We start from the raw sequence: 25,871 nt of genomic DNA on the forward strand, positions 1-25,871 counted from the left end.
ACTCTACCTTTCTTCCTCCCAGAGCTCTCTCTGTCCAGAATTCCTGCCTAACCTCCTGCCTAGCTATTGACCATTTAGCTTTTTACTAAACCATTCACAGAGACACATCTTTGCAGGGTGTAAAGGAATGTTCCATAATAGCTAGAAGCAAGTTTTTCCAGTAAATACCACAATCTTGGGTTTCACAGTGTGATCAACCATCCTGCAACAATCAGGAGTTTGGGGCCAGAAGTAGTCGGCAAAGAGAGTTCCAGGCCAGTCCCGGTTATATAGTGAGACTCTGTCTCCAAAGTAAAAGAAGAAAATCGTAGGTGGAGTTTTTTGTTGGGACCACAGTTCAGTTTTGTCCCACCAGCTGGCTCCCAAATAACCACAGAGAGGGGCTGGAGAGATAGCTCCATGGTTAAGAGCACCGACTGCTCTTCCAAATGGATCTGTGTTCAATTCCCAGCACCCACATAGCAGCTCATGGCTGCCTGTAATTCCAGTTCCAGGGAACCTGACACCCATTGCAAAACACCAAATAACCACACAGAGACATCAATTATAAATGTTCAGCCAATAGCTTAGGCTCATTACTAACTAGCTCTTACAACTTAAATTAACCTGTATTTTTATCTATCTTCTGTCAGGTGGCTTGGTACCTTTTCCCAGTATGGCATGTTCATCTCCTGCTTCGTCTGCCTTCACCTTTAGAGTACTGTGTTGCCAGATTGTTGTGGGATATTTTGATCAAATTATGACACTCCAGTGTAGGTGGATATTCTCTGTGTCCCCCCAGTAGCTCCCAAATAACCACACAGAGGCTTACTATTATAAACGCTCGGCTAAGAGCTCAGGCTTGTTACTAGCTAACTCTTAGATTTTAAATTAACCCATTTGTATTAATCCACATTCTGCCGTGCGGCATTACCTCTCTTTCATCTTGCACCTCTGGTTTCCTCTCTGTGTCTGGCTGGTGACTCCTCTGTCCTTCTTTCGAGTGTTCTTAGTCTGGCTTTCCTGCCTAACCTTATCCTGTCCAGCTATTGGCTAGTCAGCTTCTTTATTAAACCAACCTCAGTGACATATATTCACATAGTGTAAAGGAATATTTGACACTCTAGACCGTCAATAATGTTTACTTTGAATCAGGGAGCAGAGCCAGTGACTGGCAGATCATTGTTAGGAAGCTAACAGCCTGACAAGAAGGTCTGGCTACTGTAGTGGGATTAAAGATATACAGCAGACATTTCTTTTCTTGTTAGAGCTCCTAAATCCCCCCCCCTTTTAGAGACAGGTTTTTTCTGAGTAACAGCTCTAGCTGTCCTGGAACTAGCTTTGTAGACCAGGCTGGCCTCAAACTCACAGAGATCCACCTGCCTCTGCCTCCTGAGTGCTAGGGTTAAAGGTGTGCGCCACCACTGCCATATTCAATTTTTTTCCTTTTATTTCCTTTTATGAGTGTTTTGACTGTGTCTATATCAGAGAACATAAGAGAGTGTCAGATCCCTTGGAACTGGAGTTATAGAGATAGTTATGTGTTACCAGGTAGGTTCTGGGAATCAAACCCTGGTCCTTTACAAGGGCAGCAAGAGTTCTTAACTGCTGGGCCATCTCTCCAGCCTACTGTTAATATCCTTTAAACAAAATAATATAGCAATGAATCAGTGATGTAACTCATTTATAGAGTGCTTGCCAAGTACAAAGAATGCACAAACCCTCGGCTTGACCCTCTGTAATGGGACTTTCTTTGGACCAACTTCCTCTTCCTGTTGCTGGTGAATCCTCATCTCTCATTCTTCCCAGAGTTCCTATCTCTGCCTATAAGTCCTGCCTATCCTTTTCTGCATAGTTATTGGCCATTCAGCTCTTCATTAAACCAATTAGAAGGTGCCTTAGTTAGGCAAGGTAAAACAGTGACACATCTTCACACAATGTGATCAAGTAACCCCTAGCACTGCATAAAGCTAGCTATGATGCCCACACCTGTAACCCCATCTCTCAGAAGATAGAGGCAGAGATAATCAGGAAGGAATTCAAGGTCATTCTCAGCTACAAATCAGTTTGAGGATATCCTGGGCTATGTAAGACCCTGTTTCAAAAAAGTTTTTTTTTTTAAATTTATCAATGGTGTATATGTTATTTATATTGTATTGTATATTACAAGCAACCTCAAGATAATTTAAAGTGTATGTGTCAATTATATGCAAATACTTTGCCATTTTACACAGAGGATTTGAGTATCTGGTTTTGGGATCCTGTGGGGTTCTAGAACCAACCTACTGCAGATACTGATTGGGCTCTTGGGAGTTATTGGTATACAAATGTATTAAAGTTGTAATACTTGTTGAGATCATTAAAAGTATAGACAGAGCCTTGGAGCCAAGGGCAGGAACTCTGGCACTTAGAAGTTGCAGTGATACAAAGTGATACAAGCTTCCTGCCAAGAAACCTGATAAGGAGGTTCAAGAGAGGTGAGAAGAAATGGAGGGCAGGGCAGTGTCCCAGAATCCAAGGAGGAAGTGGTGAACTGTTACAAGAGAATGGCAAACTACGGGAAATAATGGAAAGGTCTACAAAGTGAAGAGGTCAAACCAGACTGGGCGAGACCCTATCGAAAGAGGGCTGAGATGTAGATCAGCGTTACTGTACTTTGTGCTGCATGGGTGAACCCCTAAATTCAATTCTGGCTACTGCAATAAAATGAACAAGATGGAAAAAACAAGCTAGATGAGACCTAAAAAGGATTCTTTTAATTTAGTAAAAGCAAGTTATTGATGAGTCTAGCAAGAGGATCTGTGGTAGAAATCTTGAGGGGAAAGCCACATTAGAAGATGTAAGTGAAAGAGGAAGCAGAGACAGCCAGGAAACAGAAAATAGAATTTGAGGAGGAGCTGGAGGTGGGTGGTGATGGTCAAAGGAAGGTTTTCTCAGAGATGTGGATGCAGTGGGGGTGGGGAGGGGATAGAAGCATGCCAGTTAAGAGAGGAGAGGGGTGCTTTGAGGGATGAGGTGGTTAAAGAGAAGGGGGAGAAGGTGGATCTACAGTAGCACCCACAAACTGTTTTCCAGTGTGCCCACACTGTTGTGAAATAATCTGTTGTGGAATAATCTTTTTGTACACTGTGAATATGTGTCACTCTGATTGACTTAATAAAAAGCTGAATGGTCAATAGCTGGGCAGGATTTTGGGGGGCAGAAAGAATGCTGGGAAGAAGGGCAGAGTCTTGAAGAGACTCACCAGGGATGCAGATCAAGCAGCATGGGCTTTACAAAGTAAAGGTAACCGAACCAGGTTAAAGAACGTAGATTAAGCCAGATGTTGGTGGCGCATGTCTTTAATCCCAGCACTTGGGAGGCAGAGGCAGGTGGATCTCTGTGAGTTTGAGGCCAGCCTGGTCTCCAGAGTGAGTGCCAGGATAGGCTCCAAAGCTGCACAGAGAAACCCTGTCTTGAAAAACAAAACAAAACAAAACAAAAACAAACAAAAAAGAACTTAGATTAAAAGATGTGGGCTAATTTAAGTTATATGAACTAGTTACAAACAAGCCTACGCTATTGGCCAAGATTTCATAGTTAATATTAAGTCTCTGTTGTGATTTGGGAGCTGGCTGGTGGGACAGAGAAAGATTTGCAACAATAATCTTTTTGTACACTCTGAAGATGTGTCTTTACCAACATGCCTTCTGATTGGCTTAATAAAGAGCTAAATGGCCAACAGCTAGGCAGGACTTCCAGGCACAGAGAGGACTCTGGGAAGAAGAGAGAGGCAGAGAACCAGCCAGATGCAGAAATAAATCATTTCACCCCGAAGTCGCTTCTGGTCATGGTATTTCATCACAGCAATAGAAATCCTAAGACACTGGCCTAGAATTCATTATGTAGCCAAGACTGACTTTGAACATGAAGTAATCTTTTGCCCTTCACCTCTCAAGTGCTACAATTATGGTCATGAAACACCACACTCTGCTAGTTTACCATTTTTAATTTTTTGGGGGGGACAGGCTTGGTGGCACATGTTTGTAATACTAGTACTTAGACAGTAGAGACAAGAGGATGAGGTGTTCAAGTCCAGCCTGGGCTATATGAGGCCAGACCTCAAAAGTAAACAAAAACCCTTAGCATCACAGAGACTTATATGAAAGCTCAGCCTATAGCTTAGTCTTGTTCCTAACTAGCTCTTATAACTTAAATTAACCCATATTTTTTTTTATTAATCTACATTCTACCACGTGGCTTTTACCTCTATCCCATTATGTGTGTCCATAGCACAGTTCATCATTGAAGGCGGTTCTGTTGTGGGATATTTGTATACTGTGTGAAGATGTGCTGTTTTAATTGGTGTAATAAAAAGCTGAATGGCTAATAGCTGCATGATTTCCAGGGATAGGAGGAGGACTCTAGGTATGCAGAAGCCAGGAAACATGGAGAGAAAACAGGAGGTGCAAGAGAGAAATGACACCACAGCTGTCAGGGCAGGGATTCAAGGTAGGGTAGGAACCTGGACACAGAGCCCATGGAGGAGTACCGCTTACTGGTATGCTCCTCATGGTTTGCTCAGCTGGAGACGGATTTTTCTTTGGGCCACCAGCTCACAAAAATCGAGACGGAGACTCCTTTTTTTTTTTTTCGAGACAGGGTTTCTCTGTGTAACTTCCCTAGTTGTCCTAGAACTAGCTCTGTAGGTCTGGCTGGCCTTGAACTCACAGAGACCCACCTACCTCTGCCTCCCAAGTGCTGGGATTAATGGCATGCACCATCACCACCTGACTGACACAGAGACTTCTGAATTATGAAGCTCAGCCTGTAGCTTAGGCTTGTCCCACTAGCTCTGATAACTTATAGTAATGCATTTATATTAATCTATATTTTGTCTCGTGGCTTTTTACCTCTCTTCTGTCTTACACCTCCTGTCCTCTGACATCTCTCCCATGCCTCGATTCATCTCCCCTTCTTCATTCTCTGCCCAGAAGTCCTGCCTAACCTCTTCCTGCCCCGCTATTGGCCATCCAGCTCTTTATCAAACCAATCAGAAGGTGCCTTGGCAAAGACACATCTTCACAGTGTACAAAAAGATTATTCTACAACACTCAGCCTGCTTTCTTATAATACCCAGGACTACCAGCTCATAAGTGGCTCTGCCCCCAAGGGGCTGGGCATTCCCCCATCTATCATTTATTAAGAAAGTGCCCTATAGACTTGCCTACAATCTAATCTTTTGTTGTTATTGTTGTTTTTTTGTTTTTCAAGACAGGGTTTCTCTGTGGTTTTAGAGGTTGTCCTGGAACTTGTGCTGGAGACCAGGCTGGCCTCGACCTCACAGAGATCTGCCTGCCTCTACCTCCCGAGTGCTGGGATTAAAGGCGTGCGCCACCAATGCCCAGCTAGACTAAATCTTATGGAGGCATTTTCTCAGTTGAGGTTCTCTTCTCTCAAATGACTCTAGCTCACAAGACAGGATGAGTCCTTGTCCTGAAAATAATTTTAAAGCTCAGTGAGATGGCTCAGTTAGTAAAGACACCTGCCTGCAAGCCCGACAACTTGAGTTCAATGTCCTGGACCCACCTTGTGGAGAGTTACTGTCATGCTCTTTCCCCCCACACAAGCACTGTGGCCACGAGTGCTCAGCAAACCATAAATAAACAAATGTCAAAAATTATTTTTAAGAGTACTCTCTGTCTTGTTTTTAGTTAATGGCTAGTTTTTTGTTTGTTTAAGACAAGGTCTTGCACTACTATGCAATCCTAGCTAATCTGGAACTTACTATGTAGACCAGCCAGGAGGACCTTAAACTTATAGAGATCTACCTGCCTCTGCCTCCTAAAAGCTACAGCTAAAAGCATGTGCCTGGCCCTTATCTTTTGGTTTTTGTTATTGTTTGTTTGGTTTGGGTTTTGCCCAAAATTTTAGATAATTGTAAGGGACATAATTTCAATGTAGTCTCTATTTTGCATTTTTTTAAACATTCATATATTTTTCTTGGTGTTCTGTTTGTATAATTTCTTTTATCATGTCCTCATGGTGGGGGCTAGAACCCAGAACTTTGATTATGCCAGGCAAATGTTCTACTTTTAAACTACATCCTCAGTCCCTATTGTTATGTGTATACACACATACTCACTGGAATTTCTAAACTGTTGATTTCAACCACTGATTCCCCCACCCCAATCTCAACCATTTTAGTTTTCACAACCACTAGTTCAAGGTGGATATTTTTATACATCCTAAATCCCTCCTTTGACATATGGGAGAGAGCTGTAATAACCACTTATCTTTGTCTAATTATCACTTACTGTCAATTTGGCTTCATTTCCATTGATTTCCCACCTCCCTCAGGATGGGTCATTTTTGTTTTGCTGGTAATTGTTTTTCTAGAGACTCCAGACATTGTGAATTTTGTGTTTTGTGGGGCTGGTTATTTTTGGACTTATATAAATATTCTTGAGCTTTTCTGGGATGCATTTGGTTGCTTAATGAGAGTTTACTCTTTCCTAGTTGGTCTCGAGATTTGATAGCATAGAACTGAGGGTGTAGCTTGGTGATGAGTGTGTGCTTAGAATGTGTGAGGGTGAGGGCTGGAGAGATGGCTCCACAGTTAATAGAGCATTTGACTCTTCTAGAAGACCCAAGCTCCTAGCACCAAATGAGGAAAGTTTACAACTGCCTGTAACCCCAGCTCCAAGAAATCTGACATGTTCCTCTGGACCAGGGGCAGTCACATAGACACACACACACACACACACACACACACACACACACACACACACACACACAGAGAGAGAGAGAGAGAGAGAGAGAGTTTAAAAGATAATAACAACAGCAAGGACCTAAGGACCTTTCTCCACAGCTGAGGGAGTTTTCTATCTGGCTGGTGGGAACAGGTCTTATGTGAGTAGTATCATCTTTGTTATTTTTGGTGGATTTTTCCTTGGGTTCAAGGAGTTTCCTCCCTCTTAGATGAAGACCTGTGGCTGGCAGAACACCCCAGAAGATGGGGAGTGGTGACATTTTCCAAAAGCCCCAGAATTGTCTTTGTACTCTCCAGTACTGTGTTCTGAGCACTACCCTATTTGGCTCCCCAACTCTAAACTGACACCCAAGGCTCCACAGTCTTTGCCCCCGACTCTCCCTCCCTGTGGTACACATTGGAATTTCAGCAGTAAACTGGGGCACTCCCGGGCCTGGTCTTATGTTTCTTATCTGCCAGAGATCACTGGTCTTTGCTGTCTGATGTTCAGGGTTGTGAATTCCACCATTTTCTGGCTTTTGCTGTTGGGTTGGTTGTTTCAGACAGGACGGTGAATTTGGTCATGGATACCCTCCATTTTTGCTGAAAAGGGAAGTTTTGTTAAATTTTATTTATTTGTTTGTATTTGTTCATTTTTGAGACAGGGTTTCACTATGTAATATAAATGGCCATGAAAGCCCGGATAAAGGGAAGGCCACGTATTTATTGGGAAATCACTCACAAATGACAAAGCAAGGTAGAGAACCGCCAAGGTCTTCTGTCCTTAGCAGCTGGGTGTTGCTAGCCGCCTTCTGACCACCATCCGAGAGACTGAGTGCTTACTCCCAGCCCACATGTAGCCTCTGAGCCCTGCCCCGAAGGGGCGGATACCTCAAAGACTATTGGCTGAAAGAATTCCCGCAACAATGTAACTCTGGCTAATTTGAACTGCTTTGTAGACAGGTTGAATTTAAATACATGGAGCGCTGCCTGCTACTCTGCCTGCCTCTGCTTCGCTTGTTCTAGGATTAAGGGTACGAACCACTACACCTGGCTCTGTTTTATTTTAGTTTTAAATATTTTTTATGTGTATGAGTGTTTGCCTGCATGTATGTTTGTGCACCATGTGAATGCCTGATACCTACAGAGGTCAGAAGAAGGCATTGGATTCCCTGGAACTGTTATTATAGATGGCTATGAGCTCCTGTGCTGGGAACTAACTTGGAAGAGCAGCAAGTGCTCTTAACCACTGAGCCATCTCTCTAAACCCATTGTTTTTTTTTTGTTTTTGTTTTTGTTTTTTTTTTTTTAATAGCACTGGAGATCAAACTCAGAGCCTTGCACATGCTAGACGTATCAGCACTTTAAATATGTTCTTGCTTAAACTATGGAGCAGATTGAGATTATTCTATTTTGAGATTAAGTGATCACCATATGTCTTCTTTACAAGCCACCTTCCCCCATCCCCAGTGCTGAGGATAGACCCCTAGACCTTACATACACGTTAGGCAGACGCTCCATCGATAACCTACATCCCTTGTTTTGAGACAAAGTCTTGCTAGATAGCCTAGCCTGGTATTGAATTTGTGATACTCATGTCTGGGATTACAGGCGTGTACTACCATGTCTGACCCAGTTCTAATCCATTAGCCAAATCAAACTAATTTTCTATAAGATTTTATTGTCCTATTCAGATAAATGGGGCTAATAATACCCTCCATTAACCTTCTAAATATATGTTTTTATTATTTTTAATTATGTGTTGTGACTGTGTGTGGGTATTTAATGTGTGAGTATACATGCCTGCTGAGGCCGGAGACATCAGTTCCCCTGAGGCTGGAGTTACAGGTTATTGTCAGTACTCAGTTTCCCAGAACTTGGGTCCTCTGCAAGAGCAGTACGACACACTTAACCAGGTGAGAGGCCATCTCTCCAGTCTTTTGACCTTTTTTTTTTTTTTCCTTCTTCGAGACAGGGTTTCTCTGTGTAGCTTTGGAGCCTGTCCTGGAACTCGCTCTGTAGACCAGGCTGGCCTCAAACTCAAGAGATCTACCCGCCTCTGTCTTCCAAGTGCTGGGATTAAAGGTGTGAGTCACCACACCTGGCAAAGTCAAATGCTTTGTGACACAGGTCTCACTATATAGGCCAGGCTAGTCCTGAACCTGAGTCACTCCTCCTGCCAGCTCCCCCTAGTGTTGGGACTACAGCCGCTCTCTACCATCCCCAGCAAAACTGAACTTTGCCCTCAGTGCAGGCACACTTGCTTCATGGTGCTCATGAGGACAATTTTGTGGAGTCAGTTTTCTCCTCCCCCAGTTAAGTGGGTTCTGGGTCTGGAACTCAGGTTGTCAGTCTTGTGTGGCAGTCTGCACCTGCTGAACCATTTTACTCATCCAAAACTGAAGTGGTTTTGTTGTTGTTATTTTCTTAAAAAAACAAACAAGAAAACAACTCTCTAGCCCCACTTATGTGTGTTTGTGTGAGGGGTATGTGCACATGATTGTAGGTACCCCTGGATGCCAGGGGTATCTGATATTTCTGGAGCTCACTGGAGCTGGAGTTATAGGAAGTTGTCAGCTTCCTGGTGTGGGCGTTGAGAACTGATCCTCTGCAAGAGTCTCTAGACCAGGCTGGCCTCGAACTCAACAGAGATCAGCCTGCCTCTGCCTCCCCAGTGCTGTGATTAAAGGTGTGCAACACCACTTCCAGGCTCATCCCTTGCATTAGCTTGTTTGTTTGTTTTGAGACAAGGTTTCTCTGTATTCTGGAACGCTGTAGACCAGGATGGCCTTGAACTCACAGGGATCAGCCTGTTTCTGCTTAAAGCGGTTGGCCACCACCGCCGGGTTCCACCACTTGTATTCTGAAATGGAGGAGGCAGGTAACAGCCACAGAGCTGCCCTTTGGGAGTTCTCAGGCAAGTTTTTCTGCTCTTTGTTTTTGCTCACGGAGCTCATTCATTTGCAGCTCTCTTGTTGCTAAACTACAAATCCAGAGTCACTGGGGTCATCGTGACAGGGGAAGTTCTACAAGAAAGCAGGTTGGGCAAGCCATGAGGAGCAAGCCAGTAATCAGCCCTCCTGCTTGGCCCCTGCATCAGCTCCTGTTTCCAGGTTCCTTCCCTGAATGAGTTGCTCTCCTCACTGCTTTTGATGGTGAACTGTTGTTTGGAACTGTGAGTGAAATAAACTCTTTCTTCCCCAAGTTGATTTGGGTCATGGTGTTTCATCACAGCACTAGTAACCCTGACCAAGACAGGAGACAATCCTAAAAATTAATTTCCTGAAAACTTGGTGTTCCCCCACCCTCCCAAAAGTCTTCACATCATTGAGTAGCATCAGCTCTTGTTTGAAGGGCTGTCAAGCAAAGTGCAAGGAGACATTGCTGGTGCCATCATTGGTTCCTTCATCATCACAGAAAGGATGGGAGGGATCCAGGACACGGCAGAGGCAGGAGTGAGTGATTGGATAGCCTCCTATCTGGGAAGTCAGTGACTGGATGAACTCCTATCTGGGGGTAGGGAGGTGGGGTTGTTTTCCCCCTTTTAAAGAATTATTTATTTATTTAGTTTTTTTGAGACAGGGTTTTTCTGTATTGCTGTGGAGGTTGTCCTGCAACTCACTCTGTAGATCAGGCTGGCCTTGAACTCACAGAGATCCACCTGCCTCTGCCTCCCAAGTGCTGGTATTAAAGGCATGCGCCACCAACGCCTAGCATAAAAAGATTTATTTTTATTATTTTTAATTATATGTATTTATGTGTGTCTATGTGTAGGTGTGCACCCCGTATTCAGGTGTTTTCAGAGGCCAGAGGCACCAGATTTCCCCGGAGCTGGAATTACAGGCTGTGTGAGCTGTTCAACATGTTAAGAACCTGGGTCCACTTCTAAGAACAATTATGCTCTTAACCACTGAGCCATCTCTCTAGCCCTCTTCTCTCTCACTCTCTCTCTCTCTCTCTCTCTCTCTCTCTCTCTCTCTCTCTCTCTCTCTCTGTTTTGACACAAGTTTTCACCAGGTAGTTATGTAGTCCTGGCCGGCCTTGAACTCTTGATTCTGGTGTCTCAGGTGTGTGCTGCGGCCCCTAATCCCAGGAACTGGGATTATAGGCATGAGGTAGCAACCTGTAAGACTTTAGTTTTCCTTATGAAGAATGAGTTTCTTCTGTTCTCTGAAGTAGGGGTGGGAGGAGCAGGTAGAGTGGAGAGCACCAGATGTTGGAAGAAGGTGGGAAAACAGTCATCTCAAATGATGAAAACTAGTAGTTAGAATAGAACTTCTAGCTAGGCAGGGCTGAGGGTACAGGTGATGAATTCAAGTCTGCATCCAAAAATTCCATCAGTCTGCTCCACTGTGTGATTTTGTTTGTTTGTTTTGGAGATGTAGCCCAGATGGACCAAGGATGACATTGATACTCTCTGCTTCTACTTCCCCTGCAGGCACTTTGCCAGATGAGCTACATCCTGAGGCCCAAAGCTACTCAGAGAAACCCTGTCTTGGAAAAATCAAAAAAAACAACAACAACAACAAAACCAAACCAAACCAAAAAACAACAACAAAAAAACCAAACCAAACCAAACCAAACCAAAACAAAAAAACAAAAACAAAACAAAACCCCCAAACAAAAAAACCCTAATGTACACACACACACACACACACACACACACACACACACACACACACACACTTAAGATTCCAGGGATGGGGGGGCTTGCAGATTCTTTGTGGGGAGGGTTTTTTTGAGACTTGAGACAGTCTGGCTTCAAACCTGCTATAAGAGGATGACCTTGAAGCCAGCCGTGGTGGTACGTACCTTTAATACCAGCACTCGGGAATCTCTGTGAGTTCCAGGATAGCCAGGGCTACACAGAGAAAGCCTGTCTTAGAAAAACAAAACGGGGGCTGGGAGACGGCTCAGTGGTTAAGAGCATTTGTTGCTCTTGCTGAGGACCTGGGTTCCACTCTCAGCACACACATGGCAGCCCACAACCGTCCGTCACTCTAGTTCTAGGGGATCTGATATCTTCTGACCGCTTCAGGTACCAGGCATGAGCACGGAGCACATGCATACAAGACAGGGAAAACATTCATACACATAAAATAAAATAAGTAAGTCTTTAAAAAAAGCAAAACAAAACAACAAACAAACAAAATCAACCAACACCTCCCTCCAAGAGGATAACCTTGAACTCTTGATCTTCTTGCCTCCATTTTCAAGTGCAGATATTATGGACATGCACAACCATACCCAGGGGAGGGAGTAGACTCTTCAGGGTTCATGAACCTGTTGGTCTCCCATAACACAAAGTAGAATAGCCAAGGCCAGTTGCTGAGGAGATACTGTGCTCTCTTCTGAGTTAAGGTAAAATTTTGTGGAGAGGGATGCAGGAGACGGATTACAGCACTACTGTACGCTAAACATACACTATACTGCTGAGCTGTACCCCAGCCCAAGGCAGAAATGCTCAAGAACATAAGTCGACTTGCCTTCCCTGGAACCTTCATCTCAGCCTGGCTGCCTGATAGAGAGAGAGGTGCACAGTACACGGTGCATACAAGCCAGTTTCCTGATGAATAGTCACAGGCTAGGAAGGCTGAATGCCGCTTGGGAATAACTGGAGAGATGTTCTTCTACTCCCTACTCAAGGAAACTGGTTCATACAAGCAATCCAGTGACTGCTTATGCTTTCAAATATCAGCAGCTAGTTAGCTCCTCTCTCTCTCTCTCCCTCCCTCTCTCTCTCTCTCTCTCTCTCTCTCTTCCTCCTTCTCTTTCTTTCTTTCTTTCTTTCTTTCTTTCTTTCTTTCTTTCTTTCTTTCTCTCTTTTTCTTCCCTTCTTCCTTTCTGTTTTAGCTGGTCTTGTTATGTTTGTTGCCCAAGCTAACCTTGGTCTTCAGGGCTCAAGTGATCTCCTGCTTTAGCCTCCCGGGTAGCTGAGACTGCAGAATATGCCTGGTACCAGCATGATCAAGAGTTACTTATCTCAATTTAGTTATCTTGCAAGGAGCTGGCCTTCACGGTCAGCTCTCTGTAGCCATGAGTTCTGTATCTACAGATTCAACCACACAGACCCAGAATATTTGGGGGTGGGGGAGGACCGCACCAAACCTGAACACATTAAGAAAGAAAAGGAAAGAAACACAAGCTCAACACACACATTTTTTTTCTCGTCATTGTTACCACAACACAGTATAAGGAGTGACATAGCATTTACATCATATTAGGCATTATAAGTACTCTAGAGATGATTTAAAGTATACAGGAGAATATGCATCATTGTATGCAGATACTATACCATTCTACACAAGGGACTTGAGCATCCTCAGATTTTGATACCCTGGGAGGGGGGCAGGGGTGCTGGAACCAGTTTGCCATGGATACTGAGGGACAACTGTCTTCTGTCTTTTCCACATTCTTATGCTCTCATTTGAGTTTCTGCTTCACTTGTCCTGGGCTACTTGGGGTGGGAGGTAGATCTCAATAACACAGGAATGCAACAAAATAAAACAAAGACACCCTCTGGCTTGCCTCTAGCTTCACCAGAGATGATTTGGCTCTGAACAATTCTTTTTATTTCTCTCTTCCTCATATGTAAAATGGCCTAGACTGGTGGTCTTCATTCTATGTCTCATGGGTCTGCCAGGAACCTGGGGCCCCTGGAGAGCTGCACTAGAAAGGGAGCTAAGCTGGCTGTCCCCAGTGCTCAGACCCACTGAAGCAGCTACTTTTAGACACAGGAGTTCTTTGAAAGAACGGTCCTTAGGGGACAGGGTTTGTCGCTGAATCACCATGCCCCCTCCCGTTTGAAGTGCTTGATCTTCTGAAGCTGCTCAAGCCTCTCCTCTTCAGGAGATCTTCCTGGTCACCTCACTCTGGGTACCCACGCTGCTCAGCAATAGCACTGACCCATTAATGCCCGCCTGTGTATGGAAGCTGCTTCCCCCATCACACCTATACTGCTGGCAATACCATTCCCAAAGCAGGTGTGCAGTCAACTTGACAATGCTGCCTAGATGCTGCCGAGTGTCAGCAGCTGTGTCACATGGGACAAAGCCTCAGGACAGAACCTTTGCTTTTGGTGGGGAATGCCAGGCTTTGGTCTTTGAGTCCCCCTAGCACTCTAGAGAGAGCTGGTCTTTAGAAACCAGGGACCTGACCTAGAGAACTCCCCCACAAGAGCAAGGCTGTGTAGTGTCTTAAATAGATTCTGCTCAAATTCTTCTGTCCCTCAGTACCTGGCAAAGTCTCTTTGCAGTCCTTAGCCATGGAAGAGGCATGTCCTTGAAGCCTAAGACGGAGATTGGCTGCTTGCGATCTGCTATGCCCCATTGTGAATTGTCATCTCAGAGGATTTCAGAGGGGGGATCACAAAGGCAAGGAGGGACTCTGGGGTCTGCTCAGACTGCAACTCTTTCTGCAGGTGGAAAGGGAAGGAAGGTTTACAGAGAGATACTCAAGAAAGGAGAATGGGTAAGTGCCAGAAGCAAAGGATCAAGACAGCCAGGGTCCAAAGTCTCTGAAGCAGGCAGTCGTTAGGAGGAGACTGGGAGCTACTGTGGCAGAATGAGTCAGTGACATGACTTTGGGTAAATCAATCAACCCTACGTAGTGTCTTGACCAACTGCAGGCCTTTCTGCAGTGGAGTTCCAAGAGTCCAAGGAGGCTGACAGGTGTGGTGATGGTAGAAGATGTTCTCAGTAGGGGAGCATTCTGGCGCCCACTTCTGGTAAGGGAATCTGGGGGATTACAGGCACTCCAAAGCCAACCTTCACATCTTCTCCTGCTTCTCCCTCAGCAGCCGTCTCTGCCCTGCTTCTGGGGAGTGTCTACTCACACCGGTGAGTATGAGTAGAACAGGGCAGTGCAGGACAGAGGCCCCGGGTTCAATTCTGGCCCAAGAAAGCTCTCCTAGAAGTGAAGCCTCCTGATTAAGAGCTGTTGAGAAAGGGATGAGATTCAGCAGGCTGTGGAGGTTCTTAAGGGCTTTTCTAGTCAGCAAGGTACCCTGACGATCCCAAAGATGGGGTACCTTAGCATCACTGAACTTGCCACGTGGGAGAGAAATGATCAGCCTCCCCTGATACCTGGAGGCTGCATATCTGGCCTCCCCCCTTTCCAGAGGAGGGGGGTCCTTGTTGGCACTGTGGGGGAGATGAGCCCTCAGCTCATCACAGGGAGAGCCTGGTATTACCTTGCAAGGCCCTGCCACTGAATCCTCCAGATGTAGGGGTTAAGTAGCAGAGAGATCAAGGCTGGAACATCTGGCAGGGTTTCGACTCCATAACTGGAGAGTAAGATATCAAGTCGATATGGAGAAATACCTTCAGGCTCTAGGCGAGTGTGGCTGCTGCCTTATTTTCTTTTACCAACAGGGTTCTGGACCCTGGTCTGGTCTTCCTTGGGCTCTCTCAGCTGCTGTAGCCAGAGGTGTAGGTGCTGGGCCTACGGAGCCAAACATCAGGAAGATCTGGCTGACTGTTGGGAAGCATCACAGGACTGATATCACCTGGCCCCCCACGGCCCTTCCAGGATAAGCTGGTGTGATGAGAGTTGGGCAGGTTTGGATCGTAGATGGTCTCCTTCAGAGCCAGCCATAGAGTGTCACGCTTCCCATTCAGCTGGCCTCGTTCAAGTATGGGGTGCCCAGTGCCATTCACAGCTTCTGGTGAGGTGCCCACAGAATCTGGCACACGGATACTGGGCTCAGAGGCACAGGTGTCATCAGAAACGCTGAGTCCCTCCAGAGTGCTGGCTGAAGAGCAGAGGCCATCCGGGAGCTCTTCGACTTTGGACTTGGGGCAGTGGGCAGGGGCTTCTGGCAGGGCCTGCAAGGGCTCCGCTTTCTGTCCCTGGGAGTCCTGCCTGATCCAGGGTTGGGGGTTGGGGCCGGCCTGCTTATAGGGAGAGGAAGTCTGCAGGGCTGGGCACTGGCTGAAGACTGTCTGGTGGTCCAGAAGCAGATCTCTCGGGGAGACGGGGGCGGGGACGAGGATGGGGGCGTGGGCGTGGGCGTGGCAGCAGCTACCGTCATGCAGCTGCAGATCTTCAGAGAGTATGGAAGGCCGGTGGGACAGCTTGCTGGTGGCTGTGCTGGTATCAAAGCTGGGGCTCCGGCGCCGTGCCAGGGGCTGCAACTCATAGTGCTCGGAGAACCCGTGTGGCCCCATTCGTCCTTTCTCTTCATCAGGATCCTCAGTCCCGGCATCCCACGGCAGGTGGGCACAGGGCCACAGGATCTGCCCACAGTTTTTCTCTGGCCCAAAGAAACAGCACAGGGACTGGAAGAAGAAGCTGGCAAAGCCACAGCCAACAAACTTGACCATCATGACGATGATGCCCAGCTTTCGATAAAGCAGTATGGTGGAAGGCAGCATGAGCACGCCAGAGGCAAACAGCGCTCCAGTCGCCATTGCGGTGGCACGGCTGGTCTGACGCAAGGAGTAGGCCACACGGCTCAGGCGGTCAGGGTGTGGGCTCAAGTGATAGGAGATGCAGTAGTTGACAGTTAAGTCTACAGAGAGGCCCACAGAGGCAGAGAGAAAAAGGGACTCGGCAGTGTTGAGTTGCCACTCGAGTAGAACTAGCAAGCCCACAGTGAGCAGCACAGTGCCAGCCACAGCTGCCACAGAGAACAGGCTGAGGGGAACGTTCCAGGAGCCCAGCAGCAGTGTGGCAAAGGCCAGTGCCAGAGCCAGACCGAGCACCACAGCAGGCTCTGTGCTTAGGCTATGCTGCAAGCTGTACAGCTCCAAGGTGCTGGTGAACCAACCCTGGTTGAGGCCTGGAGGTGCCTTGCCCAGCTCTGTTGACAACCAGCGGCTGACCTCAGTGTAGAAGTGGTGGACCGGGCCGTACTCTGTACTGTATGGTAAGTTGGTCTGGAACTTTAGAACTAGAGCTGCCAGGTTGCCATGAGCATCGAAGCGGAGTCCCAGGTCACGGGTGCCATCAGGACTTTGCTCCAGAGCCATCATCTTGAGGCAGTGCAGGTAAAGCTGGGGGGCCCAGGGGAATTCTGACTGGCCACAGCATAGATCGGAACCCAGGCGGCCACAGCTGGGGCTTTCCATCCACTCCTGGAGGGTTTCCACTAAACACAGTGTAGGCCAACCCTCTGGCTGGTCTCCAAAGAAGCTCTGATTCCGGGCTCCATGGCAGAGAGCCAGGAGCCACTCCTGGGCCTCGGGGCTGCTGGGCGCAAAGTCAGGATCGGTTACTACTGAGCTGTTGGTGCGAGGGTCCAGGGGATCACTAGTGTCCACTGGCAGGACTCCCCACACCATTACCACTGGCAAGTTGCCGCCCTCGTTTGGAGGCAGGTCCTCGAATAGGAACTGCTGACGGTATTCAGCATCAAAGCGCTCAAAGGGGTGGCTAGCCCTGAAGACCTGGCCGCCAAGGGGTAGTAGAATGGGCAGTCGCAGGCGAGGGCTTACGCCGCCGATGTAGGCGCCCCCTGCCGCCAAAGCCGCGAACCAGCAGATCCAGATGTACCGAAACTTAATGACGCCACAGGGCAGCAGGCGCTGGAAGAGCAGGCGCGAAAGGATGGAAAAAATCCTGCGAAGAACGCGGATCCGTCTGTGCAACGCCAGCAAGAGCCGCAAGGGGTCGGCGCCGCCCCTCTGACCCTGCGCTTGGGACACACAGCCTCGTGCCAGGTAGCGCTCATGGAGCACTATGGTGGCAGGAAGCCAGACTAGTGTGAGCCCCATGTGCACTAGCACAGCGGTGCCCATGAAAAGAGCAAAGCAACGCACTGTGGGCAGGCGGCTCAGGTAGCTGCCGTAGAAGCCCGCGCTGGTGGTGAGGCCTGAGACCAGAAGCAGGTAGCCAAAGTGGTGCATGGTGCGGCCCACACGATGCGCTAGACCCCCAGAGGGCACCTGGCCCCTGCTGAGGCGCCACAGGTCGAAGAAGATCAGAGTGTAATTGACACAGACGCCAGTAAGCAGAAGGAGGGATGCTAGATTGACGAAGGGGAAGTAGGCCATGCGGAATACAACATGGTAAAGAAAGAAGGCCACCATTAGGGAGCCCAACACCCCCAGCAGTGACATGAATGTGATGAAGAGTGAACGCAGATAGAAGGACATGCCAAAGAAGATGACAACCAGGGCTAGCAAGGGGTACATGGTATCTTCGGCCAGGTAGTACTTCAGCAGTCTAGGCTTGAGGCCCAAGTCCATGCCACTGATGGATGTGTAGTTATCAGAGACCTTAATGGGGTCAACAAGGCCATCCAGATAGATATCTAGCAGGGAGGAAGTCTTTGTAATGGGCAGGAAGAGCAGGCCGAACTTGAGGGAGGGCACCTGGTAATCTGCCGTCTGGGGACTCAGAAAGTCTCTGTCTAGCAGAAAGTGCAGGAGTTGATAGATAGCACTGCTCCAGGTACACTTGGTGGGGACTTGAGCACAATATGGGGGCTTATTCTTCCCAGGTCCCACACAAGCTGGCACCAGGACACCCCGATGGTAGTAGGTGGCACAGAACCGAAGCAGGGCCAGTGTGCGGTCTGCATCAGCCTGGGTAGTGTCCTGGCAGGAGGAGCGGTTGGACAGCACAGCCAGATAGTTGCCCAGGGACCAGCTGGGGCAGCACTCATTGGCTGCTGATCGCTGGCACAGAGCCCCAAAGCTGATGTGAGAGCGGATCTGTAGGGCACACAAGAGTGGGAGGAGGGAGCTCAGAGGCAAGTTCGGGGGCCCAGGTCACCCCAGCCCTGTCCTCTCACCTCTTGTCACACTGAAGGGCACAGAAAAAACATCCTGACAGCTCAACAGAAATGCGTTATCTCAGAGCTGCCTTTGCCTCTGGCCTAGCTCCTAGGAGCCCTAGCTTGGCTTCATCGAACAGGGAAGTTTCCCCAGGCCCCTCCCAGAGGCTCTGCCAGAGGGCTCCAATAGGCCACACACCCTAACTCTGCAACTTCCTGAGTCAGGAATTGGAGTGGAGGTGACAAGTCACACACGGAACAGGGCAAGAGATCGGGAGCTGGAAGCAAGCCATAGGAGACATTCTAGGGTCACTGAGAACGCCTGGCTTTCCCCGGGGTGCTTAAATCCTTCTTCTTTGCCCAGCTTGTACCCCTTTCCTCTTCAGCCTTGCTGTTCACATCACAACAGCTGGTTTAGTACAAATTGCTCCCAGCCGGGAGTCACATGCCCCGCTCTACCACTAACCTAACATGCACAGCCTTGGGACTTTGCTCACAGTGATGACAATGCTGAACGTTTATCACTTCATTACTAGTGCCAGCATTGTGTAAGATTATTCCAAATCCTATCTCATTTCACTGTCACTATCCCTATAAAGAATGCACTATTACTGTTCCTATTTCACATATAAGGAAGGGCTGAGGATGTAGCTCAGTCATAAAGCACATACCTAGTACATACAAGTATCTAGGTTTGATCCCCCAGCACTACAAAAACAAACCAAACATAAAACAACCAGCACATATGAGGCACTAAGAGATTAAGAAGCATATTCCAAAGGAGCCAGTCCTAGAGCTGGCCTTGAGCTTGGGCATCTGAGTGCAGAACACATATTCTTAACCAGTGTCCTCTGATGCTCTGGACATCATGCCATAGCACAGGAGGACTTGAGCTACAGAACTATAGAATAGTTTCCACACTTCTTTTTAGCAGCAAACATACCATAGATGTGATTGTATGTAGTTCTCTAATAGCACAATCGAATTGGCATTCCTTGGGTTGACGAGAGCTGCATCCTTGAAGCCTGGAGTCTCAGCTTCCAAGGGCCAGAATCTCCTCCACACATTTTTTTGTTATTGTTTTTCGAGACAGGGTTTCTCTGTGTAGCTTTGGAGTCTATCCTGGCACTCGCTCTGGAGACCAGGCTGGCCTTGAACTCACAGAGATCTGCCTGTCTCTGCCTCCCGAATGCTGGGATTAAAGGCGTGCGCCACCAACGCCCGGCTTCCTCCACACATTTTTGAGATCTCTTTTCAAAGCCCTTTGAAACCCTCCAGGCTCTGCTTTAGCTCTCTCTGAGACAGGGGGCTGGTGCTTCTACACTCAGCCAGTTCTGTTTTTTCCTAACCCAGCCCAGAGCCTCCAGGAGAGCTGAATATTTCTAAGCAGGCCGAGCTGTCCCGGGTCCACCCTGGCGGTTCTGGCTAAGCTGTATTGCCCTGGGACTGGGACCTTTGTGTCCTCAGTTCCCACCCAAGCCCCTGGCAGATATCTCCCCAGCCAGCTCACCTGCTCCTGTTCTATGCGGCACATGGAATGGATGGCTTGCAGGTTCCACAGGCTTCCCCCAGAGGTGGACACAAACACCAACTTTGCATGGCTCTTCTCTGCAACACAATCCACACACAGCTCAGACCTTTGGCCCCAGAACGTGGGCCCACTAAAGAGAAGATGCCCAGCCTGGGCCACCTGAAACCTTGATGCCCAGGAGCCTAAAGCCTATGCCTGATGTCTTGTCTTCCCCATATCAGCTTGACTGAACCTGGCTGGAATACATGAGACCTATTCATTACTCCATCTTCCTCGGCTTGAATATGGCTTGTGGTCATTTTCTCTTTCTGTCTGCCCACATATGCTCTGGACCTGCTGATCTGACTCGGTGGGGCCCCCACTGATGTCAGGACTGGCCATGCTGTAGCTTACCGGGAGGACCACAGAAGAAGTTCTCTTCTTCTTTGTCTTCCACGGGCTCTACCATCCTCTTGGTCCGGACCACACTCTCCTCAGCCCTGCCCCAGGATGCAGGGCTCAGTGTGCTGAGGAGGCTTGAGCTGAGGTAGAGAGAGTAGTTTTCCCAGGCTACTGTTTGGGACGGTGAACTCACACGAAATGAAAGAGCACTGTCCCAGGGAGCATCAGCAACCCCTCACTGCCTCATGTCTTTGGAGAGGTCAACCAGCGTCCCCTCCTGGAAATTTTTCTCCCTTTGCTACCCTCAGTGGGAAGATGGGAACCTGTTACCTGTTCATCTCAGGGTCTGGGGAAAGAGAAAACAGATTCTTGGGGCCAGTGAGGGCCTGCATAGCTTTCCAGACCTCTAGTTTTCTGGAGATCTCTGTGTCTCGAGGCTCAAAACCCTGCAGGGGGGAGAGCAGAGAGGAGCAGGTGTTCAGGAGCGAGTGGGGCCAAGGGGGGAGTGCCTTCCCTCTGGGACCTTCCCAGCTCTCCCCCTATGTTCCCCCTGCCTGGATTGTAGACACATACATGGTCTCTGTGCCATCCTTACAGCTCTCTGGCAATCAAGAGCCCATCAACGCCACATTACCCCCAAGATGGGTCAACTGTCTGCCTCAGACTGAGCTGCAATGTTCACACTAGGGGTTTCTCTCCCTCCCCTGGCTTCTCACCAGTAAAGGCTCAGAAAAGTCAAGTGGAGGGCTTCCCAACAACCCAGCTAGGGTACAGAGGAAGATGAAGGCCAGACACAGCAGCAGCATAGCCATTGGCCACTCAGCAATCAGCTGGGAATAGCTGGAAAAGAGGGTGGAAGACCACATGAGTTGATGTTGGGTGTGGTGGGAAGGCTGGGAGAGTAGAGTGGGTACCATCCTGGCCACTCCTGGGAGTTCAGGGGAGGCCTGGGCCTACCTCTTTGGCATCCGGAAAGTGCGTTCCTGCCTGTGGGAGAGAAGAAGAGAAATTTACCACTGTCTTCTGGTGTGTGTATCTGTGTGCACACGTGTGTCCGTGCCTGGTTGGATGGAGGTGGGGGAAAGAGCGAGTACACATTGGATGGGGAGGATTTGAGTGAAAGACAGATGACAGAGCTTAGAGGAAGTGATACCAATTTTTAGAGTTGCCCACCCCCCAAGTTTCAGCTTTTTCCTCCCTGCTCTATCCAAGCTTCCTCCTTCATCAGAGGCAGGGCACATCCAGGTCGCCTCTGGAATCTGGAGGCTTCAGAGTCTGTTGTACCTTTCAATGGCAGCCAGAAGGGTTTTCCAGCCCCTCCTCACCTGACACTGACCACATGGCGCTGCACAGAAGGTGGCTTCCAGACCCCATCATGCTGTGAGGGGTCTATGGAGGTGCTGAGGTTGGAGACATGGGCACATAGAGATGCTTGATCTCCAAATCCTAGTAACGAACTGCCTTCTTGATATTCTTGAGGCGCTCGAGGAAAGACAAAATGGCCCGCTGTTAACGGACTGGTCGGGTCTACATTCTGGAGGGTAGAAACCGTTGGCGCTGGTACTGAAGCTCCTGTCGGGTCTTCAAGAGGACAGGTGTGCAGAGAGCAGCTCCTCTCCGGGCTTGCCTCGGGGGCCATGGCTTTGGTCTAGGACCTGGGAGAGGGCAAGCAGGGAAGATGGAGTACTGCTGAGTTATCTGTGTCCCAGAGTTGTTCAGTAAGCAAGACAAGGAGACAGGGGCTCAGGGATGGCTTTTCATTATTATTTTTATTAGTTCTGAGGACAAATGAGAAGGTGGGAGCTGAAAGCCTGCATGCTGGGATCCATGCTCTCATGTAAACATCCATGCATTCAAAAAAAAAAAAATCATTGGCAACCTGCCGTATGTCAGACACTGCTTGATATCAAACCTGTTTCTGCAAACATGATCATGTTTACTGCCAACAAAAACAAGAATTTCCTTTTTTTATAGGTTTGAAAACAGATTCGGTGAGAAGTAAAGATTAGGACCTTGAACCATACTGAAGTTCTTCTGAACTTGTAGACTGTGCACTTCCTGTATAGTTGTTTATTTCCACCCTGTATCTCTCCAGGGTCTTAATATGTAGATCTGGCTGTCCTGGAACTCATATGCAGACCAGGTTGTCCCTGAACTCACAGAGATCTGCCAGCCTCCACCCAGTGTTGGGATCAAAGGTATGTGCCAGCTTGTTTATAATCTTGACAGACATCCTCTGAGTACCTGCTTCCCTCATACTCTTCCTAAGCCAGTCACTTGTCCCCTCTCCGTTCCATTGCCCTACTGGATATTTCTTCATGTATTTGCTGCAGCTAGCTATCATATGGGCAGGGGAGGCTGGGAATGCAGAAACTGATGCATAGAAAGGTTCATCTCCATATCTGCAGGGCCTCGAATAGCTCACTGGCACAGGAGGTGTCCAGGGAATGTTCATTAAGTGAACACCGTGCTAGATGGGCTGTGAAGAGTGGCATGATGATGAATAAGGCCCTGTTCTTGTCTCTGGGAATTCATACTAGTTGGGAGATGCAGACAGTCCTACACGCTGGTTTGTATGAGAAAGAAATTCAGATGGCCCAGTTTTAATGGAGGTGAAAGATGTTGGAAAATTTAGCAGACAGGAGTGTTGCTCTTTCAACAGCCCTGGCCTGGGGCCATCCACACCACACAGTTCAGAGAGGGAGCTGGGACCGCCAAGGAATATGGCAGGAAGGAGTCAGTGATGGCCCCAAATTAGTCATCAGAACAATACCATGCATAGGTTTGGTTCCAGTCTTCAGCTCCAAGGGAAGGTAGAGTCTCACTCCTGTGGCAAGATTGCCAGTCTTAGGAAAGAAAAAAAGATGGTTACAGAGCCGATTGCCTGGAGATTAGGGGGAGACTTGGGGGGGGGTGGTTCAGGGCTGAATGATTTGTCAAGGTCTCCTTTCCCTTAGCTTGCATTGTAGTGATAGGAAAGTAAGGCCTTTGTGTCTGGCTTAGAGTAAAATGTTTCAGCAAAACCATTGCTATGCTGGGGCTACTCAGTAGAGGCTGAGAAATTGTTCTGAGACTGTTTAAACCTTGAAGAAACATTGTCTCTCTGGAGAGTCTGCACTTGGTGCTATGTGAGAGCTTGAAGCTACACCGAACTTGGTCCTAAGACACTACTGGCAGACCTGGAGTCCCTACAGTTTGATGATGGCCATAATCAAATGGGACTGAAATTTGTGTGGGTTGTCTGCTCTTATGGGCAGCAAGAGCAAGTTGATTTTTGTAGCTGGAACCTTTTCCAGCCCTTATTAACATTGTACATGTTTGAATAAAGTAACTGGAGTGAGCTAGCTGGGTGTCAGTCTTTCCCAAGAAGGCTGTACACCTCTGTTCCTTCAGAAAATGAAAGACTAGCATCTTGGTGAGCTTCTCTCTCTACTGCAGCACCTATGGGTGACATTAAACACAGCTAAGTTCTGCCCAGGAACTATGAAGAGAAACAGGAAATAATAGAACTCTACCTATTTTCCTCCGTTGGAAGGATGGTTGTTTAAGAGAGAACAAGCCTCAAAACAGTCGAGGTAGACTCTAGGCTCCATCATCTTTGGCTCTGGGCCCTCAGAAAAGACAATGATTGGAGCAATTGGTGTGGAATGTTTTGATGTAGCACACCTGAGGTTCCCAGAGCAGAGCCCGGCATGTTGAGGGCGTATTTGCTTTCCTGCCCTTTCCCAAATTCAGAACCATAGGGACTAAGTGCTCTAAGAAGTATGTTTGCATGGGCAACTTGTCCCTTTTAGGTACACAGGTAATATCCCCATTTTATAAGGTCTTATATCTTGGGAATTTCATTTAGTTCTAACCTTAAATTCTTTCTTTTGTTTGTTCTCTAAAAGCTGTATTTGAAATCTGATGTCATGACTGAAATCACTGACACTTATTTGCACCAACTCAACATTTAGAAATATATGAATTTGACCAAAGACATTCTAAAGCAAGACCTCAGACGACTCTGCAAAGCCAATGACATAAGCAGCCAGGGTGCTGGCAGATATCAACTCTTGGAGGCCAATCTCCTTGAGTCAAAGAATAATTGGATCAATGCCTTGGGTCATGTGTTTGTATGAGATCATTTATTAATTTATTTACTTACTGAGACAGGATCTCACTGTGTAACTCAGGCTGGCCTTGACTTCATAACTTTCCTACCTTCGCTCCCTAGGTGCTAAGATTATAGATGTGTGCCACCATGCACTGACATTTACTAGAGTATTTAATTCTGTAGCTTCTTCTATTTTACTTATTCATCCATTTATTTGTATATTCTGTATGCTCAGCACAGTGCTTGGTCTGTGCACAGTGCTTGGTCTGTGCTGGGTCCTGAAGGCTTGAGTACGGCCAGCATCAGCAATGCTCTCTCTTGAGAATAAAGCCTGCTTTCTGTGTCTTACCTTCTTGAAAAAGGCTTTCTACCGACCAGATTGATGAATTAATAAGAGAAGAGAAAACATTTGCTTCCACAGGTGGGGCTTTCTCTTGTCTCTGTTGTTTACCTCTGAAGAAGGTCTTGTATTTCACCATTGCCTGCTCATCCCCCCCCCGTCCCCACCTGTCACATGGTTATTTGCCTCTCCTGCCTGGCTGCCTGCTTGTGTACATATTGGTTTAGATTATGCCCCTGTCCATAATCTTACCCTTCAGCACTACACCGGCCAATATATCACCCTGGAGAGCCTGAAACCCCTGGCTGCTGTAGAGCTTGGCCTTTATCTCAATCTCCCCAATTTATTTATTTAATTTGTAGCACTGAGTTTGATCTGGGTTGGGTCCCAACATGACCAGCATCAGCTCTGCTCACCCTCTTTACCCTCTTTAGAGCAGGGCCTGCTTCCTGGAGGTAAAGATAGTTGGGTAGCCAGGGTGGAGTGAGGGGCTTGTTCTAACAGCCCATGACTTCACAGCAAGAGTACAGGACTTGTCCTAGGAACTAGGCCCCCATTTGGAGTGTCAGTCTCTTTTGTAATAGAAGTCAGTCAGTCACAGGGAATGCTGCTGGAAAATGGAGCACTCTCTTTCCCAAACTCTTTCTAGTTAAAGAGAAGCTATTCTCCATCATTTGTTTGCTTCCACTGGGGTCTTTGTGGGTCTAGACCCCTCCTTTCAACCCTTTCAGTCTCTCTTCAGAGACCAAGGATCAATTGATCCTAATCTTAACCCTCTTCACTATGCAAGACGTTATACCAGTGTAGAGAACCTGGAATCCTCTAGCCTGACTGCTGTAGAGCTGAGTCCTTGTCTCAGTCTTCCCAGTGAAAAGAGCCAGGTCTCAAGTTAGGATGAGTAACTTCCTAGGTTGCATGTCTGCACCCCAGAGCCTAGAAGCTAAGTCAGGGGGGATAGAAAGTGATGTGTCTTGCCTCACACACAAGGCCACCTTTTATCAGGACCCCAGGCACAGAGCCCCAGTTTGGGCTTCCCAGAAGGGGCAAATGTGTATGAATCAACTTGATCCTGAACCTACAGAGTAGTCATCTGAA

At 47.7% G+C, this 25,871-nt stretch overlaps 1 protein-coding gene across 1 annotated transcript; it reads right to left on the reverse strand.

Annotated features, from left to right (window-relative positions):
* Window positions 1-12,867: 12,867 nt before the first annotated feature.
* Window positions 12,868-21,982, reverse strand: Disp2 (dispatched RND transporter family member 2). The gene is made up of 7 exons (XM_035446133.1): window positions 21,666-21,982; window positions 21,298-21,327; window positions 21,057-21,180; window positions 20,671-20,786; window positions 20,353-20,480; window positions 19,939-20,036; window positions 12,868-18,366 (listed from the first exon to the last, which is right to left on the reverse strand). The coding sequence occupies exons 1-7, from the start codon at window positions 21,977-21,979 to the stop codon at window positions 15,118-15,120; spliced, it is 4,059 nt and encodes a 1,352-aa protein (XP_035302024.1). The 5' UTR covers window positions 21,980-21,982; the 3' UTR covers window positions 12,868-15,117.
* Window positions 21,983-25,871: the final 3,889 nt, after the last annotated feature.

The sequence above is a fragment of the Cricetulus griseus genome, chromosome 6, assembly GCF_003668045.3.
Source record: "Cricetulus griseus strain 17A/GY chromosome 6, alternate assembly CriGri-PICRH-1.0, whole genome shotgun sequence".
Taxonomy (NCBI): domain Eukaryota; kingdom Metazoa; phylum Chordata; class Mammalia; order Rodentia; family Cricetidae; genus Cricetulus; species Cricetulus griseus.

Excerpts from the sequence above, each read along its gene's own strand:
- Disp2 (XM_035446133.1), bottom strand. The coding sequence starts at position 21,979 with ATGGCCCCCGAGGCAAGCCCGGAGAGGAGCTGCTCTCTGCACACCTGT. Across the intron at positions 21,328-21,665 it reads CGCCATGTGGTCAGTGTCAG|GCAGGAACGCACTTTCCGGA; the intron begins GTGAGGAGGGGC and ends TCTCTCCCACAG. Across the intron at positions 20,037-20,352 it reads CTTCTTCTGTGGTCCTCCCG|AGAAGAGCCATGCAAAGTTG; the intron begins GTAAGCTACAGC and ends ATTGTGTTGCAG.